General features: G+C 45.1%; 1 protein-coding gene and 1 non-coding gene across 13 annotated transcripts in view; one reads left to right on the plus strand and one right to left on the minus strand.

Moving 5' to 3' along the window:
- PPP6R3 (protein phosphatase 6 regulatory subunit 3) overlaps nucleotides 1-20,878 on the plus strand; it is a 125,178-nt gene that overhangs the window by 42,175 nt on the left and 62,125 nt on the right. For 11 of the 12 annotated variants that reach the window (XM_065881579.1, XM_065881581.1, XM_065881584.1 and 8 more), the window contains exons 1-3: nucleotides 11,370-11,596; nucleotides 15,971-16,157; nucleotides 19,431-19,568. In XM_065881579.1, the coding sequence (XP_065737651.1) occupies nucleotides 11,370-11,596; nucleotides 15,971-16,157; nucleotides 19,431-19,568 (552 nt within the window). Of the gene's footprint in view, nucleotides 1-11,363; nucleotides 11,597-15,970; nucleotides 16,158-19,430; nucleotides 19,569-20,878 lie in introns of those variants that run through there. The other variant, XM_065881577.1, reaches the window with a different exon arrangement.
- Nucleotides 2,478-2,549, minus strand: TRNAK-UUU (transfer RNA lysine (anticodon UUU)). The gene has a single exon. It is a non-coding gene; the product is annotated as a tRNA-Lys (tRNA).

Consider the following 20,878-nt stretch of genomic DNA (forward strand, 5'->3'; position numbering starts at 1 on the left):
TATTTTCTTGTTGAGACTCCATGTCAGCCCAAATGTAGCCATGCCTTTTATATCACATAGACTTTGAGAAGAAATTCATAAAACAGTGTGGTGATCATTTAATATAGTCTTTCTGTCCAGAACGGGAAGTTGTTTGTCGTTGCCCTCGTAGAGAATCATCCAGGCTTCCAGAGGACCTCCAGCCTTGGGGTCTTGAAGGTGTTGGTGTTCCTAACCTTTAGCAAGTTCCTGCATCTTCTGCTCACAGATGGGACGGGTAATCTGTCCTTTTCACTCACTGGCTCTCATTTTTTCCCTTGGGCACTGTCCGTGATAGTATAAAAGAGCTTTGAGATATTCAAAGCTAGTTATTTTTTCCTCCAAGTGGCAGTCCTTCTGTCACCCTGGTCCTCTTTGGGTGCCATGTGGTTGGCAGTCTCTTCATCTGCCCCAGAACAGGATATGATATTGCTTGGCATGAGCTGATCTGCCCAGTGAAGGCTTCAATAGAGTTAGTATCTCCTGTGGTCCTAGATGCAGTTGATCTATGACACATTCTGAAGGTTACTTGCTTATTAGTCACAGCATAATACAACTTTATGTCAAGCTTATAATTAACTAAAATCTTTGGACTTGTTTCTTTCTTTAACAGTTTTCTTAGGCCTAGCAACCTCTACCCCCCACCCCATGTCATGCTTTTCAGTTTTTATTTTAAAAGGACTTTACATTTAACCATGTTAAGTAAATTTCTCTTGGTTTCATCATGTCAGACAGCTTTTAAATGCTGATTCACTCGTGTTTTCTGTGCATTTGGACAAACCTGTGGCATTCTGGTCAGTCAGCTCTGATAGCACCACTGACCACAAGAGCTGAGCTCCTCCAGTGTCACCACCACCTACGCTCTTTGGGCTGAGCTCCCAGCCAGCTTGTCTGTCAAGTGATTCTTTTCCCTGCCCATGAAGACATGGGATTCCCGTCCATGAGTGTATCCCAAGAGCCATTAGATGGCAGGTTAGCCTGCTGCTGTTTCCCTTCTGCAGGCTGGCCTGGGGCTGGCTTGTGCTCTTGATGACTGCTGCTGGGACCGGTCGCTCACCGGGTGTTCCATGCCTGTCCTGTGGCCGTGTGCTGTGATGGGAAGGGCACAGACTTGGGAGCGTGATGGGCCTGGGCTTGAGTCCCAGCTCTGGCCAGCTTATTCACTAGCTGTGGTCTTTGGTAGATCATCTCACCTCTTAGAATCTTAGTTTTTCCATCTGCAAATGAGAGCGAAGCCTTGAAGAGTTGTTGTGAGGTACAGATAATGTATCTAAAAGCATCAAGTCCAGAGTCTGGCATATGGTAGGCACTTAATAATTGTGAGCTGCTATTAGTCATTTTTCCTCCTTTAATAGAAAGTTGCCGTATCAGACCATTTACTGTTATTGTGGAATAGCTAGAAGAGATTAAGGAGCTATAAAGACTGTAAGCAGCGTTCACGTCTCATGTTCTACACTGAGCTTGTATTCCTGAGCAGAGTCTCAGCAGTCCAGGAGTCTGCTTTGCTGGTAAAATATTCATGACGGAAAGCACTTCCTGGAGGTTAACAAGTTATTACTGCTAGTCTAGGGACTGTTGAGATAGCCCTAAATGCTTTATGATTATACACATTATTTATGTGTGTATGTATGTATGGCTGCCGTGGGTCTTCGTTACTGCATGTGGGCTTTCTCTGGTTGCAGCGAGCAGGGGTTACTCTTCGTTGCGGTGCGCGGCCTTCTCATTGTGGTGGCTTCTCGTTGTGGAGCACAGGCTCTAGGTGTGCGGGCTCGGTAGCTGTGGCTCGCAGGTTCTAGAGCGCAGGTTCAGTAGTTGTGGCGCACGGACTTAGTTGCTCCGTGTCATGTGGGATCTTCCTGGACCAGGGCTTGAACCCATGTCCCCTGCATTGGTAGGTGGATTCTTAACCACTGCACCACCAGAGAAGTCCTGATTATACACATTCTGATTAAAGTTTGCTGGGCAAGGAAGATCGAAGGTTAAAAAAAATGGGGGTGGGGAGCTTTAAAATTTGTGACCAATTTGCCATGTCTGTCTCTGTTATAGAGTTGCTTGTAACTCCAAATTAACCAGGGTAGTTAGCTTGTTCTTAAACTGAAGCTTGTTTCTTTTTTGGCCTTTTTTCAATGGCATCTCAATATGCTCTAGAATTTCTGATTTGGAAAGGCTGTTCTCTTTGGGCATCTTGTCTGTAATGGACATATGAATAAAAAAGTAGCCACTGTCACTTGATTCAAGTTGGGTGACTCACAAACTGCATATAACTGATTTCACTTAGTAAAAACATGGGCGAGTTGGATTTTCCAAGGCTTTCCCCTGCCCTGTGTTAGTATAGAATTCTCTTTCTAGCTCTGCTGCTTTCATACTGTTCCTGACTTGCTTAGGACCAATCTTCCTCCCTACAGTTTTATTTATTGTATTTACTTTTTGGCCACGCCGCACAGCTTGCAGGATCTTAGTTCCCTGACCAGGGATTGAACCTGGGCCCGAGCAGCAAAAGTGATGCGTCCTAACCACTGGACCACCAGGGAATTCCCATCCCTACAGTTTTAGATTAGGAACTCTTGGGTTATTTCAGATGACAGGTGTTCTAATCGCATCACGTTTCCTCTGCCTCTCCAGTTACATGTCACTTCTTTCTGATATTTCAGTCAGATTTGTTGACAGCTCTGCCTGGTTTCAGAGATTCAGAGAATTCTGGATGCTTGAGATGGAAAACCCTCTACTTAGAATTTTCTTATTTGTGCAGGCACACACGCGCACACACACACACACACACACACACACACACACACAGAATAGACACCTAGATCTAGCTAGGTTTTCCTTGCCTTTATTGCTTTGATCTCTAACAAGGCTCCTGGCAAAAACCTGATTGCCATTGTGTCATCCTCATTACTTGTCTTTTTTCTTTCCAACCCCTTAGTCTCACTTTAAAAAAAAACTTGTTCTTAGTATAAATAAGTCATGCTTTGCATATACTCGTATTGAAGTTTTTGAAGTTGTGGAAATTATGCACAGAAATTCATGTCCACTTGCATTTTCATAGTGAGAACTTGTAGAAGGACACATCACTGTACTTTAGTGTGGACTCCATGACAAAAGTGAGGCTGGACTTTTCTTGATTGGCAGTTGGCTGTTTAAATATAAAAGTGAAGTGGGCGATTAAGATCATACCTCTTGCCTGTCCACAGCATCTTAGAGGTGTATTTGGAGTTGGCCCCAGGGTGTGGGTAGGCATTCGTTTTCTGAGGATCGTGTGTTTCCCAGGTAGCTCAGAATTCCAAGGGCAATCCATAAATTTGTATCATCTGATACCTAAGTATAGCTAGGAATGAAGAAAACATGAGAATTAGGCTTTGAGGAATTATGGGTGAAACTGGAGGGGGGATAATAATTTAATGTGAAATTTCTTAGGGAATAACTTGGTTTTCAAAGTAGAGGCTGTTGTAGGGCCTCGCCATCCTCTGTGAGTTCTTAAAACGGTCTCTGGGTCACCGCTCTTTATCTAGGCTCACCCCTGTCCAGTCCATCTTTCACATTGACAGCATTTAAACTCTAGATCTCATCTTGTTGCTCGTTTGCCTTGTCTCACCTGACCTCAGTGTCCCACCTCAGTGGTCTTGTCTTCAGCACTCCCTTCCCTATCCCACATTTTAGTCATATTCAAACACATGGCCGTTCTGGGAACAGGTTAGACCTCTTCCCCTCTCCGCCTTTGTGGGAGTACAGCGTCTGTTGAAAATGTACTTGCCACAGCTTAAATTTCGTCTCCTCTGTGTCATTTTCCTCTACTTTTCTTGAGTCATTTGTTTCTGTATACTGTGTTAATCTTTGCTATAGCTATTTTAATGTGCATTTATCTCAGTTAGAACGGACTGGCTCCCTCCCTCGCTTCTGCAGCAAGCCTGCCCGGCTCTGCTGTGCATTTGTGCATGGCTCTTTGAGATCTGGCTTTGCGTTGCCTAACCTTTCCTAGTGCCTTCTGAAAGTCTCTTTCTTATTGTTATCAGGACTTTCTCCCTGCTCTGAATTTCTTGAAGCTCCGGGGTCTATCCTCCATGCTTGTAGGATCACCTACTGAGCCCTACCTGTCTTTTGAGGCCCAGCTTAGGCCTCATTTATAGCAAAGTCTTTTCTGTCCAGGCTCCCCTCCCTTGAGCTCCCTTTCTACAGAACAAGCTTGGAGTTTATGCCATTTATTTTCTGTATTTTCTCTGTTCTCAGTTTTATTGTATTCTTCAAGGAAGTAGGCACCGTTATCATATTACGCCTGCATTCCCCAATACAGTGCAAATTAGTGCTTTAAAAGTACCTGTTGGGGCTTCCCTGGTGGCGCAGTGGTTGAGAGTCCGCCTGCCGATGCAGGGGACGTGGGTTCGTGCCCCGGTCCGGGAAGATCCCACATGCTGCGGAGCAGCTGGGCCCGTGAGCCATGGCCGCTGAGCCTGCGCGTCCGGAGCCTGTGCTCCGCAACGGGAGAGGCCACGGCAGTGAGAGGCCTGCGTACCGCAAAAAAAAAAGAAAAGTACCTGTTGATTAATATAGTGCATATTAAATGGATTTTACTCCTTTATTTACTACTCTGAAAAGCTGAAATATCAAAGAAAGTTACAAATTAAAACTGGGAAAAGCATCTACAACATCTGGATGGTAGAAACTTGATTGCTTTTGATGTGTTCTTTGGAAGAAGCAGTTTCAGAGCTAATACAACGAAACTGGCCCTGAGTTTGTATTGCCCTTTCCTCTAAAGAAGTTCGTTATCTCTAACTGGCACTCTGATACTTGCTTTGATTAGTCTAGTGTTCGGGTGGGGGTGAGGGGACAACTGTATGCGTTGGATACCTTTGTTAACAATGGAGAGGCAGCTACTGGGTAGACTTCCCAGTCCTTTGTGATCTTTTTCCTTAGTACTTAAAGAGAACTGCCATCAAAGCCCAACTGTTACTCCTTCCCGATGTTGCATGTTTCTGCCTCTTCGTGTGAAAACTACAGCTTTTGCCTAGGCCTTGAGTGTTGCTGTTGGGGGAGTTTATCATTAACTTATAACACAGAGCTGACCTCCCTTCAGAGTGACTCTGCACTCTGCTATTTATAGATACTTTCCTCTCTGTCCCTTCCTGGTGGCGTGCTGCTTTCAGTGTACAGAGTGGCAACCACCAACCCTTCTTCAGCCTAGCCATCCCCCCATTTGGGTCTTGTTATATGTGGCCCAACTCAGTTCTCCGCACGCCTGAATCCAAGCCCAGGGGTCCTGCAACTCCAGGTGTCTGGACACTGGCAGAAGCAGGAGAGCCAGTAAGAACAGCCTTTCAGCAGCTCGGTTTGTTCACTACACCCTGTTCCCAGGCTGCTGGTAAACTCGGCCAAAGGTTTGGGGTAAATGTGCCTGCCCCTCGCGGAGTAATAAGCACATTGTTTTGAACCTGAATGGAGGCAGTGGTGCTCGCTTCGGCAGCACATATACTAAAAAACTGAATGGAGGCAGTGAAGACTCAGTTTTCTCCGGGATCAGTGGGGAGTCTATTTTTTTTTGGGGAGGGGGGTACGCGGGCCTCTCACTGTTGTGGCCTCTCCCGTTGCGGAGCACAGGCTCCGGACGCGCAGGCTTAGCGGCCATGGCTCACGGGCCCAGCAGCTCCGCGGCACGTGGGATCTTTCCAAACCGGGGCACGAACCCGCGTCCCCTGCATCGGCAGGCGGACTCTCAACCACTGCGCCACCAGGGAAGCCCGGGGAGTCTATTTTTTTATATTAATCAAACATCATTGTTCCCAACATGTTTGAGTGACCTGGGCATTTTATTTTTCATCATAATATTTTTAAATTAACTTAGAAAATGAAATAAATTCCCACAGACACGTACCTATTTTAAAATTTGGCCAGGTGTATCTCTACCAGTAATGAGCCACTTGTAGCCCTCCTGATTCAAGCTAGCATTCTCCATTATCACAAGGTAAAGAATTGGAAATTTTACCTTTTATCCCTACAAATATTCCTAGAAATTAGAGGCTAAAAAACAGTTCTCGTTTTCTTGTGACCTACTTGTTTGAGTTAAGAATGTCCAAGTTGTTTCTTTTATATGTGTATATATATATATATATATATATATATATATATATATATATATATATATGAGAATAAGCATGATTTCCCAGGTATGTTTATATTTTAAAAGAAAGGAAGACCGTGGCCCATAGCCTCTCCCCACCCATCCCACATCGGCCCTTGTGTGGAAAAGGTGGGTAACTATTGACTTTGGCTGTGGAAGGAGGTGGGGAAGATATTTTAGTACCAGGAGAGAAACTTTGAATCATAGTTGTAGCAATCATACAATTTGAGCTGTCTTGTCCCGAATGGCCACATGTGACTCTTGAGCAGCGGAAATGTGGCTGGTCCAAATTGCGATGTGCTGTGAAGTTTCAAAACACCCATATTTTGAAGACTTAGTACCAAAAGAATTACATGTTGAAATAATAATGTTTAGCTATATGAGGTTAAATAAATACATTTAAAATTAATTTTACCAGTTTCTTTTTTACTTTTTGGTGTGGCTGCTAGAAAATTTAAGCTTACATGTGGCTCACACTGTGGCTTGAGTGATGTTTCTGTTAGCACCAGCTCGGGTGACAGTGGAGGTGTTGCGTTTCTCGTAGTGCTGAGGGCTGGGGCCTCTAGAGAGTGCTGCAGGCAGACTGAGGTGTGTAGGGATTTGAACTTGGGGAGCATGTGCTTACGTGCCTTTGTATAAGACCCAGAAAAAATGTGTATTATAGCTATTCCCTTCATAGCACATCTAAAAGAAATAGTATTAAAAATCTGTAACACATTTTGTTGTCTTAAAGTCTTTCCCCTGTGTTATCTTAGGTGCATGCAGCTACTTCTCATGTTTGTGTAGGTTGTACTTCTTACTTTAGGTGACTGCAGCTATCTAAACTGGATGTATGTTGTGCGTGTTTGTTGCAAGACTGGAGCATGCGAGGAAGTATTTAGGGTATGGGATCTTGGGGATTGAAGCGGGCCAGTTACGGAATGGCATACCAGAGGCTGGCTTCGCGGGTGTGCGGCCTGTAGTCCCACGGGGCCCACACCCGGAAGCGTTAGCTTTCAGGCTCAACATTGCTGTCTTGAGATTCTTCATAATCTTTGCATCTCTTTATGAACCTTTGAACCTTGTGCCCTGGGCCGGCCATTCCTGGGTACAGGGTTTCCACCATTGATAGCTGTTCACAGACTTGGGCTTTACAGAGTGCAGTTTACCCCACTTGGATAGAAAATGGCCGAAATTAGGCAGTTAGTACATATGAATAGGGGATTTTGTATTTTAAACTCATTAAAGTTCTTCTTTGTCATTTCCACAGTTTCCTTCTCATTTGTAGGCAGGACCGTCAGCAGTTTCTCTCTCCAAAGCTCTTTAATAGTTTACCTTTTAGTGTGTTCATGGTGTCATTTTTTCTGGCCTCTGTTGGAAAGTGTTATGTTTTGCTTCTGTTATGTTGAAGGAAAACCCACTAATACCAGCTTGTCCACAGGGAGTTTCTGAAATAAATAACAGTCACGTGTTGGTATAGTAGGCTTTTCCTCTGTTTCTCATGGTTACATGATTATTTTGAATATACTTATTGCAGTTTATTACAAATGATCAGCAATGGTTTAAACCCAGGACAGCAGCAGCATCTGAGGACTTGCTAGAGGTGCAGAATCTTGGGCCTGATCCCTGCTTTCCTGAATCAGAATCTGAGACTGTGTTTTAATAAGACCCCATGGAAGTTCGGTAGCGTTGGTTTAAAGCTCACTTGACTTCAAGGGGGTGGTATGTTGATTACACAGAAGCTTCCAGGTGCTGAGTGCCGGTATGTCTCAGCCACCAGACCGGGCCTTTCTCATCTGCTCACAGCCAGTTTACTTGTTTGAGGATATTGGGGCTTAGAGAGGTGAAGTGGTTTTCCTGAGGCCTCAGTGTCAGGCAGTTGTGGAGCCAGCATTGGAATCCAGTATGTTGAGATGCTTAAGAGTCCTAACAAGGTTTGAGGAGAAAATGATGTTTATTTGATGGAAAGCAAGTGGTTGTAGGTGGTTTACATAAACCACAGTTGGGCCCTGTTCAATATACTCTACCAGCAGAGCCTTGGCAGATTCTGCAGAGGGACTGACGTCCTTCTCAAACCTCTTGCACGTGATTGAACCACATCACCATACCAGGTCCCGTGTCATAGAGACAAGGTAGCACCTTTTGTTTCAGAAACAAAGTGTCACTGCTTAACTGCTTTTGAAATAAAGGTACTGTGGCCCAGGTTTTGCTTCCAAGAAGGATGATATTTTATTAATTTCACAGGACCCTTAATTAAAGCAGTTGATCTATGACGAGTAGATTTATGGATCCTTTGGTCTTATCTTATGCATATATGGTGATAATTTTCACTTGTGTCTTCAGTTATGAGGAAGGCGGAGCATAGCAGAGGTTGTGCTCTGCGGCAACTCCTGCCCACACACTCTTCAGCCCTTGTGGAGAAAACCCTATTTTCAAGGTACCTCATTCAACTTATAAAACAATTCTAGGATTTTGCAGAAAGATGGAGGGTAGTTTGCTTTTACCATCTCTCTCTTTGTCAGTATTGATTTAAAAGCCTGTGAATTGGTTTACTGTAAGAAATTGTATTCCCTCTTATCCCTAACTCCTGTTGAAGTATACCTAGGTTAAGAATTTTAAAGTGTATTTATGTTTACTAAAAGTGAGCTGTTGAAGTTCTGACTTTTTTCAGTTTCTTCAGAGTATCTTAGTTACATTTTTTAAAGGACTCCATTTACCTCAGGGCCCTGGGCAGTTGAACTTTGTAACAGTTCATACCTAGCTTGATTTTACTTCAAAGGGCACAAATAGAAGTAGGGCCAAGCCAGGGGTAACTAATTTACCAGTGCTGTTCATTTCCAGTCAATTTGCTGTTTGATTAAAAGATAGAATACATAATGTTTAAGAGTCTACTGGGGTTATATTTTATTTTTAAGTCGGTAGTATACCTACCCAATTTAAAGAAAATGCACTGTGGAAATGTATATTTTAAGGTGTTCTGATTTGAAAAATGCTATTCTAATTTAGGATAGTGGAAAGCAAAAGGAGTTAGGCATTTTAAAACAGATAGTTGCTCAAGAATTCCTTTTCTTGTGTATAATAAAATATGTATAATAACACACGATGTCGTGCGCTCAGGAGTTTGGAGGAGCTGGTTGGTCAGGTCGGCCATCCTGCTGGAATACAGACCAGATGTGTATGATGGCTCATCGTGACCTGGCCTAGGACAGGCTCTCAGATCGGCAGGCAGCGATCTTCCTCGTGGTGATTTGGGGGTGCAGGCACCTTCCTTTTGGGCTCTGCAGTCCCTTAGGGCCTTTTTTGTCATCAACATCCAGCCAGATGCCGGGGGGAGCACATGGAGGTTTTTTGTTTTTTTTTTTTTTTAATTTAATTTATTTATTTATGGCTGTGTTGGGTCTTCGTTTCTGTGTGAGGGCTCTCTCTAGTTGTGGCAAGCGGGGGCCACTCTTCATCGCGGTGCACAGACCTCTCACCATCGCGGCCTCTCCCGTTGCGGAGCACAGGCTCCAGACGCGCAGGCTCAGTAATTGTGGCTCACGGGCCCAGCCGCTCCGCGGCACGCGGGATCCTCCCAGACGAGGGCTCGAACCCGTGTCCCCTGCATTGGCAGGCAGACTCTCAACCACTGCGCCACCAGGGAAGCCCACATGGAGGTTTTTATGGCTCACAGTACATTGGAGAAAACTTTGTAGTGTGGCCATATCTACCTGCCTGAGAAGTTGGGGACATGGTCTAGGTGAGTGCCTAAGGAAGGGAGAGAATGGATCTGGTAGACAGTCCCGCCTGACACCACATGGCTCCGCCCCTCCGGGCAGGCTGTGAGGACTGTGGGGGACATGCCTGTGTGGGTTCAGAGATGGCAGAAAGGAATGTGTTAGTCAGCACTCTATTTCCTCTTGAGCAAGGGATGCTAAACTCTTTCTGTAAAGTACCAGATAGTAAATATGCAGGCCACCCATGGTCACTGTCACATATGCTTCTCTTAAACAACCCTTTAAAATTATCAAAGCCATTCTTAGCTTGCAGTCTGTGGGCTGGATTTGGTCTGTGGGCCGAAGTTTGCCAACACTTGCTATTTCATCACCACCAATTATCAGTTTTCTCTGTAAATCAGTATATGATGAGTTACCTTTATAAGGTTAAAATTTTGGAAGTCAGTTTTTAATTGAGGTAGATAATGTGATTATATCTTGATCCATATTTTAGAAGTATGACTTTGGTTTGTAGATGTTTATAGTTTTCAGTTGATGAATATGAGTGTATATCTTGTTTATAACTAGCCAGTAGTAAGGGCTTGATATGAGATTTGCTTTTGTGGTTTTTTAGTACTTTTCATTATACTTTGCCTTTATGTGTGGGATTACAAAAAAATGAAAAGACATGCTACTTTAAATGAGACCTTTTTTTTTTTTTGAAGACTTAAGGCTAAATTGTTAACTGTGTCCAGTTTTCTGACTTCAAGTGGAGAGACCATTAGATTAGCAGAAATTCGGCTTATAGACCAAAATAAGCACATACTGACCTGATACCAGTGGGACGTGGGAAGGTATTTGAATGTCACTAATGGCTTTTCAGTCAGTGACTTTGCTGAAGTATTTAAAATAAGGACAGTGAACTCTTTTGTCTGTAGACATCCTAGGATCGAATTTTCCGTGATCAACTTTGAAGACAAGGTGTATGATTGTTCTTTAAGGTGATCTTGCTACAGTTTTTCGTTTCTTTGTTAAGAATGGCATAGGTTTTGCCATTTTATGGCTTTCAGATTTTCAGCTGTGAAAGTGCTGTCAGTGGCTAAAAGTTCTGGTTCGTGGTGGTTATTTATTTAATGTTGTAATATTCTGATGAGTACCATGTACTTAGGTCTCGATACTTGTCATTTGTTACTGAAGATACTAGTTCTGTGCAAGAATGTACGTTTCACCCTGAAGAAAGGGTTTATTTTCTTCCTTTCTCAGCACTAAATTCTTAAAGTATGGGTGGGTTAATTTTGCAGGTTAAAATCATCCCAGGTTTTATCATTCTTTCAGCATTTTCAAGTCAAAATTTTTTGTTATCAATAAAAATATTTTCTGAGAAGGAAAAAATCTTGCCAGTTTTACTTATTTAGAAAGCATTTTATAGATTCGATATGGAACTTGTTTTTCTTATGTGACCCAAGTTGACATTTTAGACTGTAAAACTAGATGGAAACTTGAAAAATTAATATGTGAAGTTGAAATTGTATTTGAAATACTCTCTGCATTTTGTTTAGAGCAGCATGTTTTGGAAATTTGATCTTCACTCATCATCCCACATAGACACACTTCTAGAAAGAGAAGATGTAACACTGAAGGAGTTGATGGATGAGGAAGATGTTTTACAAGAATGTAAAGCTCAGAACCGCAAACTTATAGAGTTCCTGTTAAAAGCAGAATGTCTCGAAGATTTAGTCTCATTCATTATTGAAGAACCACCTCAAGACATGGATGAAAAGATCAGATACAAGTAAGAAAATTCAGTCTTCTCTCTAGGGTGGGGCTGAAGTGAAGCGGGGGTAGGGTATATTATCGTCCTTGTTGTCTAGCAGCTCTGCAGGGCTGCCGTAGACCAGTTACGGAATGTTAACATGTCAAGAGCAACAGGCTCAGTGGAGCAAACAATCCGTTCTAGAACTAAGTCCAATGAAATCACAGGATTTTTAAAGTGAACGTTCTAAATTTTGGCCAGAAGGTTTTGTCTAAGGGCAAGGTGCATTATAAACAGTGATAAAGTTTCCTAAAATACTAAGACAATCCAAGTAAGTATTTTCTCTTTTTTGCGAATAGGGAGACAGAGATGCTGTGACTGCTCACGATCACACAGCACATCTGGGCCAGAGCTTGTCGCATGAACAGCGCTGCTGACTAAATAAGCTCTGACCTTCTGTTAACTGAAAATAAGGGTATGGGTCTTGGTCAACATTACTGTAGCTAAATTTAAGCAGCTAACACCTTGGATAACTGCAGTGGATTTACCTACTTGACCACTGGTGTCGTCAGCTTATAACACTTTGTATTCGGATCCCTGGAAACTCTGCGAATATTCCATATGTATTTAAAGTGTTGGGGTTTCAGTTAGTTACTCTTCCATCTCCAACTCTATTGAAATATTTGTCCCCCCCTCTCTGCCTGAAAATAGAACCAATTCAGGAACAAAACAAAAAGTCATTGATTAAGCATTAAATAAACTTAATGGAATAGGAAGAATTATGGCCTACAGTAGATTCTCCTTTGCCCTTTTTCCCCCCGTCTGTCCCCCTTTTCAGATATCCTTTCATTTCTTTGTGGGGAGAGTTTTGCTGTCAGAGGAATAATACTTAGTAATGCTTCCAAGTTCTCATGGCTTGGATCTTCAAGGAAGTCATGTTCTCTGCCAGCCTTTAAGGTTGACAACTAGCATGCAGCACGTCTCCACTCAGAGAGCAGTACCTCAGAAAAGTAAAGGACAGAAATTTGACAGGAATAGCAGTGTACTCCTTTCGCCCCAAAGATAGATACTTTGCTACTTTGGAATTCCCTTCACAGTGAACCAGCATGTGTGGATGCTGCTTGTCGTGGGGCTTATCCTGGCTGGAGGCAGCGCGGTGTGGGCTTGGTATCAGGCCCACCCGGGATGGGTGTAGCCCTCTCCTAGGAGCTCTGAGAACTTGAACAAGAGGCTTACCCTTCTTGGATCTGTTTTCTCACATGCTGAATGAAGCTAATACTTCTTTAACTGGAGAAGAGTAAGCAAGCCTTGTGGAAATTGCTTATTTTACCAAAAAGTAGTCATGGCATCTGTTGTATTGCCATGCCAGCGTTTTTTGTGCTACCTTTGAGGTTGAGAGAGCAGGTGTGTTTCCCTGGGCATGCAGCCTTCTAGAAGGTTGGCACCATTTCGAGGGAGCGTGGCTTGAGCTGAGCAGAGCAGTTCTCTGCTACACTTCTGGCCTGGACAGAGCCACCAGCTGTGGTAACATACACAGAGCCGGATACCTCGGACAGCTGGATTAGCACAGAGCGATTTTTCAGAGGGAATCTGAAAGCTTCTCTGGGTTAAGGTTGACTGTAGTCATCTAAGGAAATTTAGACTAGTGCTTTTTAGTTTACGGATGATGGGGTGATTTTGCTGTGGTTTGTGAAGTTCGTAACTGCGTATCAGTTACACATGTGGATTGAACCCATCACTTTTAATCCAGTGATCATACACAAGGTGTTAAAGGTTTGTCATTTTTACACTGACTTTTTAATCTTAATGACAGATACCTCAGTTTTAAATAATTTAGCAGAAATTTGAACAGAACTTTAAAAATAGGTCCTTAAGTAGTATTGTAAACCCAAAAGCTGAGATGCTGTTGGTCGGGTCAGGGTTCCCACAGAGGGACTTCAGAGACAAGAGGAGAGCCCGGAGGGGTGCTTCCCTCAATGTCAGGGGAGGCCAGGCTTCAGGACGGGGAGATGGGACGGGGGCCCAGGGGATCCAGGGGCTGTGCTGACAGGCCAGGTAAACATTGGCATTTACAGCGTGGAGCACATGGGCCCCTTCAGTGCAGGTTCTCCAGGTTGGTGGACCCGGAAGCCAGGCTGCAGTGCTTCTGAGGAAAAACTGGAGACAAAGCAGAGAGTTCTTTCAAGTAGTTCCCTGGAAAAGGAGCAGAGAGAGAAAGTGGGAGCTACAGGCAGATGTGGAGCCGGGAGAGGTGTGGTGGTTGTTTTTTTTTCATAGATGCGAGAAATAACGGTGTATGTATGCGCTGGTGAGGGTGATGCAGCGCAGGGGGAAACGGGGCTGGTGTGGAGGGAGCGGGAGGTCTCGTGTTGCTCTGTGCTGGCCTCGGTCGAGAGGACAGTAGGGTGGCTTCATGGTGGGAGGAGGAAGGGGGCCGGCTGGAGGTCAGGGGTACGTTGGGCTGGACTCCGCCTATCGCTTCTGTGCAGCTGAGGTCAGAGAGGGTGGGGCTGGGGAGGCCTTGCTGGGGTGCCGTGGGGGAGGTCTTGGGGTGTCTCCGAAGCTTGTTTAATCTTAGGGAGGTAGGGAGGGAGAGAGAGAGTAGCCCCAGCCTGTTCTGAACCAGAACTTTGAGGCTTTGCGTTTATGCCTGGGCCCCCACATGCGTGCTTCTTGAGCTCAGTCAGACCTCCAGGTCACCGGTGGAGAAACAGGTGAAAATTTTAAAAGCTGCCCACGCGTTCTTTGGACCTTCTGCATCAGAATTCTGAGACTACTGTGGCTGGAGCTGGCGTCTCCAGCTTTTCCCGGCCCTTTGCCAGCAGCTTCCAAATTGGGGCAGTTGGGCTGACTCCGCCACCACCCCCGCAACCCCAGCCCCGTTGCAGCATTTGGGCAGTTTTATGAAGTAGAAGAAAAAGGGGAATTAAGACAGCTAGTATTTATTTATTCCAGGCCTCCTTCTCGGTATTTTGTATGTATTATTCTCCCCCGTGAGGTAAGGACTGTTGTCTTAATATTGCATCCTTGGAAACTGAGGCCCAGAGAAGGTAAGTAATGTGCCTGAGGTCATACAGCTTGTAAGTGGTGGAGACAGACTCTGAGCCTAGGTGGTGTGACTCCAGAAGCCACACCTGTCGCCATTGCTTGCTCCTGCCTCCGGCACTTTGGTGACTTTGTATTGTGGGGTCTTTGAGCCCATGTGTTCTGTGAAGTGAGGAAGGCTTTAATTTGATTGAGCCAAAGCCTCCGGAAGACAGCGATTTGATAATGTGATCTTTGGGGATATTCTCATACGGTTCAGTGTTCCTCCCTCATGGCAGAGCTGCTAGGTGCTGCAGCTTCTGGTCTATTGCCAGTTGCTTCTCAAGCCCGGCAGCTGCTTGGATGCCTCAGGGGTGCTGCATGGCTTCCGACCACACCCTTTACCCCTCTCTTTTGCCATATAGCTGCTTCTAGCTGTTTTGTCACCTCCCTGTCCTGATCAGCATTTGAGCTTGCCACTCCCTGCTACTCACCTGGGAGGGATAAAGAGCAGAGAGGTGAACGGTGGGAGGGGGAGGGTGTAGTCTGGATGGGCCTTGGAGTCTCCACTGTTGCTCTGAGAACAGATGAGAAGTCATTTGTGGTAAAAGGAGTGAGTGGAGAAAATGCATCTACTGCCTGCTTTTCAGAGAGTGCTCTTGCGCTCAGGGCAAACGTGCTTTAGGGGTACAGGTACTTCTAGGGCCGTGGGGCCTGTGTCCCACAGCATTGAGATCTGATGGCGGGCTGATCCCAGAAGATCCTGGAAGACTGGTGTGGAGAGCTCTGTATACGGTTTTCCCACCTGGGTAACTCAGGCCGTGTCCTGTTCTCTCCTGAGTATATCAGAACCTTTATTCTCTTAACATGTCATATGGACTGAACTCTTGATAAGCCCAGCTTTCTAACTCTGGTTACAACCCATCTGAGAATACAGGCAGCCTGTCCAGGAACCTAAGTGTGTCTTGAATAGTTAAGGGTGCTGTGTGCAGTGCAGTCTCCTGGAAATGGGCGTCCCCCGCGGTTGTCCTATGAGCTGTGCTGCTTTGCATGCCAGAGCAGGCTGCTGAGGGCTGCGGCCCCAGGCTTTGACCTGCCCCCTCGCGCCGCCTCCTCTGAGGAGGCCCCGCCCTTGCCTCCTGAGTCCCAGGTGTGCTCTAGTTTTGTTGGGTTAAAGCTTGGTTTAGAAACCATTTTTTAGACACAGAAGAAAACTCACTCTATAATCTCTCTAGATTAAATTGAACGGAATGGATTGAAATTATTTTCTAATTCCCAGAAGATGACTTTATTTTTCACAGAGTTTTAGGAAACCTTTCTGATTTGCATTTTACTTTATGTAATTAAACTGTTAATACAGATGATGATATAAGTATCCTGTTCTTCTAGGTATCCAAATATATCTTGTGAGTTGCTCACTTCTGATGTCTCCCAGATGAATGATAGACTGGGAGAAGATGAATCCTTGCTAATGAAATTGTATAGCTTCCTCCTAAACGATTCCCCCTTGAACCCACTACTTGCCAGTTTCTTCAGCAAGGTGCTAAGTATTCTTATCAGCAGAAAACCAGAACAGGTAAATATTGTTTTCCAAAAAGGTAAGTATTAGGGCTGATCATCCCCCTGAGATGATCCCCCAGTAATTTTGTTGCTTCAGTGTTCTGAGTGTGCCTTAAATCCAGGTTCTGTAAAAGGATATGTTTTAAACCTTAAGCATTCTAAATGCTTGCTGACTTACTCGTTAATGAATACATCCTAATTTGACCTCTTCTTTTCTGAGTACCTCACATCTCGGTTTTTCAGTGTACTTTGGCTTCCTCTTTTGACAGGTGGTTGGAAGCGTGAGAATGTTGGGGTCCATTTGTGAGGATGGTGTGAGGAGGGTGCACACTGGGTGCTTGGTGTGTGGGTGGCATCTTAGTGACTATGGTAAAGTAACAGTTGACTTATTTTTTCTTTCCCCTAAGGATGATCACAGGTGAAACTTAAAAAGCTTTCCCATAAATGCAACTGATGGTTAGTTTATACAAATGGTGATTGTTTCTGTTTTGACTCCACTCAAAAACTTGAGCCATCTGGGTATTGACTGTCATGTGCGTACACATGGAGCTCTGCTGTTCCTGTCCGGTAGGGCTTAGCAGGAGCTCATTCCTCACTGTTAATGCCAGGAACCTCCCCCCGCTCTTCCTCTTCTTCCTTCATTATCGTAGTCATCTTCTTCATGGTGTTGTCCATCTGTGTTCCCACATCCCGCCCCCCTGCCCCCCCACGCTTCATTTTGTTCTTAATTTAGATGTACTGTACTTGGGAAACTTACTTTCCAAGTATCTGTCGGATGTGTAGTGGTTCTCGAAAGTGTGGTCCCTGGTCCAACAGCATGAGGACCACCTGAGAACTTGTTAGAAAAGCAAGATCTTGAGTCCCATTCCAGACGTACTGAATCAGACCCTCTGGGGGTGGGGCCAGCAATTTGGGATTTAAGAAGCCTCCCAGATGACCGTGGTGCACGCTGAAATTTGAGAATCACTGCTCTAGTGGGAACTGGTGTGGAAAAGGACCTGCTTAGGAGGAGGCTGTGATCCACTTATGGAAACAGGCACCCAGGGAGCAACAATAGCCTCAGATGCCTGAGTGCAAACTAGCAGTCCTACAGAGTGCAGCCAGCAGGGGTGTGATGACAGGGGTGCAGGGGTCACACCAGTTGGGCCTGGCATCCTTCGTGGTGGAAAACAGGCTCCTTGACCCGTCCTTGCTGTCAGCAAACATGGAGGGACTGGAACTATTTTAGGCCCAGTATGTCTGTCCTTTGCCAAGGCAAAGTGGATACATGTCTTATTTTAGACGAGGCTGTTCTTTCATGTTCTTAATTGAGCAGGATTACCTTCCTAAGTGTATTGGAATTGAGGTTCTTTTTCCTTAGATAGTAATCCCTAAATCATGATCACTGCAATACAGATTGTCGTTCCTTCTTCTGTCTTTTGATGAGAAGTGACAGTGCTACTGACTGTTTTAGGAAAGTGCAAGCCATCCCATCAGTCTAAGGTACCTAGTCAGTTCCAGATGGTTGTAGTCACAATTGAGACAGGGCTCACACCTTCATCATGCTTTTCTCCTCACTCTGTTCTAGGGAAACCCAAATTTGTGGGTCCTGGATTTCAGTGTACCTTTATTATAGAGTGAGAATACACTTAAAGCTCTGTGTTGTTCTACATATTTGCATTGGTCTTCGAGGCCAGACATATTACCTGTGTAAGGAACATGGCACGTGCCAATTAAATGCCGAGAGGAGGGCCCATTCGCTCTGCTGCTCGTCGGGCTTCTCATTTAAGCCCTCAGCCACGAGAGGATTCGAGAGCCCTTGCTCTTTCAGCTTCAGGGAAAGGTCACACTGCACCTTTCTATCCTTTTGAGAATTTTGAGTGTAAATAAAGGTTTCCCATCACATAATGTATTAGTAAGGATATATGCAACTGCAAGTAATGGAAAAAATTCAGACTCAGTCTGACCTAACCAGTACAGACATTCATTAACTCGTGGAGCGGGAGGTCCAGCTGCATGAAGCATCGTCAGTGTTGGATGGGCGGGCCCGCCAGCAGTGCGGTCCTCCAGCTTGCTGTCCCTGCTGTGCCACCACGGCACTGGCTGGCACTTGTGCCTTTGGGCTCCAGAGTCAGTGCTTTTGCCCCTAAATAATGCAGTATTTTGGCCACATTTGACTTTTTCTGCCTCTCTTCTCCACTGTGCTTTTAAAACTACCAAGTGACTCAGTTGTGAGTGGATTAATTATGTATAACTTCTTGAAGGTTTATGTTACAGAGTTCAGCCTCATTGTCTAGAGAAGCAACATGTGATGGTTAATCCTGCATTTACACCCGATGGTGTGAGGCAGTTTTTAGTTCATCCCTGGCTGTTAGACGTTGTGTGGGATAACGGCAGACTTGTGGCTTTGGGGGCATTTAAATCTCAGGGCATCCACTTTTTAGCTTCTAGCAAGATATTTCACTGGTCTGAGCCTCAGTTTCCTCATCTGTAACACTGAGTTGAGCAGCCCTGCCGCACAGGCTTCTGAGAGACTCCGGTGAGACTTTTGTCAGGGCAGCTGCCACGCTGATTGTGCTGCTTCTGGGACTTTAGAACAGGTCATTTGTGCACACAGACAGAAACCAGAAAGTACACAAGGGTGTCCAGGACAGAACAGGTGCCTTCTTCCACCTGCGCAGGAGAGACCCAGGTGGCGGTCATGACTGTATGACTGTTTTCATAACTCCTCGGGGTAACTGTCAGCCTCTTCCACACTCACTCACCCTCCTTGTGTTAATTTGATCAGGTGAATTGCTGACGTAAAATGCAGATGTGATTTTCTATGGCGCATGAGTTAGCCACTTTGATGTAGAAATCTTTATGTTTTTTTGTTTTTCTTACTTGCTAGAGTACAGGTAGGATTTTGAATGTTTATTCTGTGTTTTCATGTAAAGCCTAATGGACTTGCTTTATGTCCATAAACTATTAAGTGGTGTATTTGCTTGCTCTTTATAGGGTGTTAAATTTTTAGTCCTCATTCTTTGAGAATTAATAATGAAAGTGAACAGAAATAAAAGATTATGGTGTGTTTGTATTAGGGAACATGTGATAATTTAAGAGATTTTTTCCCCCAAGAGGTTTTTGAATACTGTAACAATTAGAAGGCTTTCCAATTTGACATCTTACTACTAATTCAGCATTTGCTATTCCTTAACTTAAAGTGGTGGTGGATTTTGGCAGGGGCAGCTAGATGGGTCATGACTGAAAGCATCCTAAAGTTGATAGTTCCCAAGTGATGTGTCTTTCAGTTGTGGCTGTTCTCCTCTAGATTGTGGATTTCCTAAAGAAGAAACGTGACTTTGTGGACCTTATTATGAAGCACATAGGAACATCGGCCATCATGGACTTGTTGCTCAGGCTCCTGACGTGCATTGAGCCCCCACAGCCCAGGCAGGATGTGCTGAATGTGAGTAGGATCACGGCCGCTGTGGACGGGCCGGGGAGTGGCGCTCGAGCTGCTGGGCTGCTCAGTCTGGGCGGGATTCTAGGGGATTGCTAGAAAGTGGTCTGGGAAACAGGGGTGGGGGGTGGATTCCAAAATGGGAAGAGATTCAGATTTTTCAGGATTAGGATTCCCGACGTGTACATCCCTAGGTACATAGGCTGTCTCCTTGTGAGGGGTTCTTTCCCTTTGCTGGTTTGTTCTTCAGTGGGAGCTAAAAGTCTCATCTGAGAATTCTGTGAGGCTTCTTTCTTGAGAAGATGGTCACACTGCAGAGATATCTCTGAAAGTCAAAAAGAAGAGGTGTTGGCATTTCTAGGGAATCTGGCTTCAGAAGTAACTTTCTTCTCGTGGGTACCTAGGAGCATGGGATAAGAAGGAGAAAGGAGTTTACCTCCAAAAGGGCACATATTTTACAATTTGGTGAGGTGGTTATTTCAGGACATGTGTGTATCCTGAGGCGCTGCCTTGGGTGGGATTTGGGTGGACACATGAGGGTGTGAGTGACTTGAAGATGAGGTTTCTCACAGCCTCTCGTCTTTGCTTCTTGTCTTCTGTCTCTTCCTCTCTTTTGTCCCTTTCACCGCCTCCTTCCAGAACCATTCCCCAGTCCAATCCATCTTTTTTGTTTTTTTAATTAATTAATTTTTGGCTGTGTTGGGTCTTCGTTGCTACGCGTGGGCTTTCTCTAGTTGTGACGAGCGGGGGCTACTCTTCGTTGCGGTGTGTGGGCTTCTCATTGCGGTGACTTATCTTGTTGTGGAGCACAGGCTCTAGGTGCATGGGCTTCATTAGTTGTGGCACGTGGGCTCAGTAGTTGTGGCTCATGGGCTCTAGAGCGCAGGCTCAGTAGTTGTGGCGCACGGGCTTCGTTGCTCCACGGCATGTGGGATCTTCCCGGACCAGAGCTCAAACCCGTGTCCCCTGTATTGGCAGGTGGATTCTTAACCACTGTGCCACCAGGAAGTCCCTCAATCCATCTTTAATACTCAACCTCAAACCTTAAAACTCTGGAAACAAGTTTTATTGAAAAAGCTAAAGACCTGAAGGCCCAGAAGGAGGGTCTGTCGGGTGGTGTCCCAGGGAAGGACATGTTCTACCAAGGTGGGCAGGCGTGCCGGAGCGTGTGTTTGTGTGAGTGGGAGAGTCTGGGGGTTGGGTCAGGGCTGGGTCTGTAGGAGCAGGCAGAGGTCTACTGAGAACCGTGGTCATGTGAGGAAGTCAGCTGCAGGGGCCTCGTGGATGGCCTGGGAGTTGCCTGTGGGAGAGGGCCC

Source organism: Phocoena phocoena, chromosome 8 (assembly GCF_963924675.1).
Source record: "Phocoena phocoena chromosome 8, mPhoPho1.1, whole genome shotgun sequence".
NCBI classification, from domain to species: domain Eukaryota; kingdom Metazoa; phylum Chordata; class Mammalia; order Artiodactyla; family Phocoenidae; genus Phocoena; species Phocoena phocoena.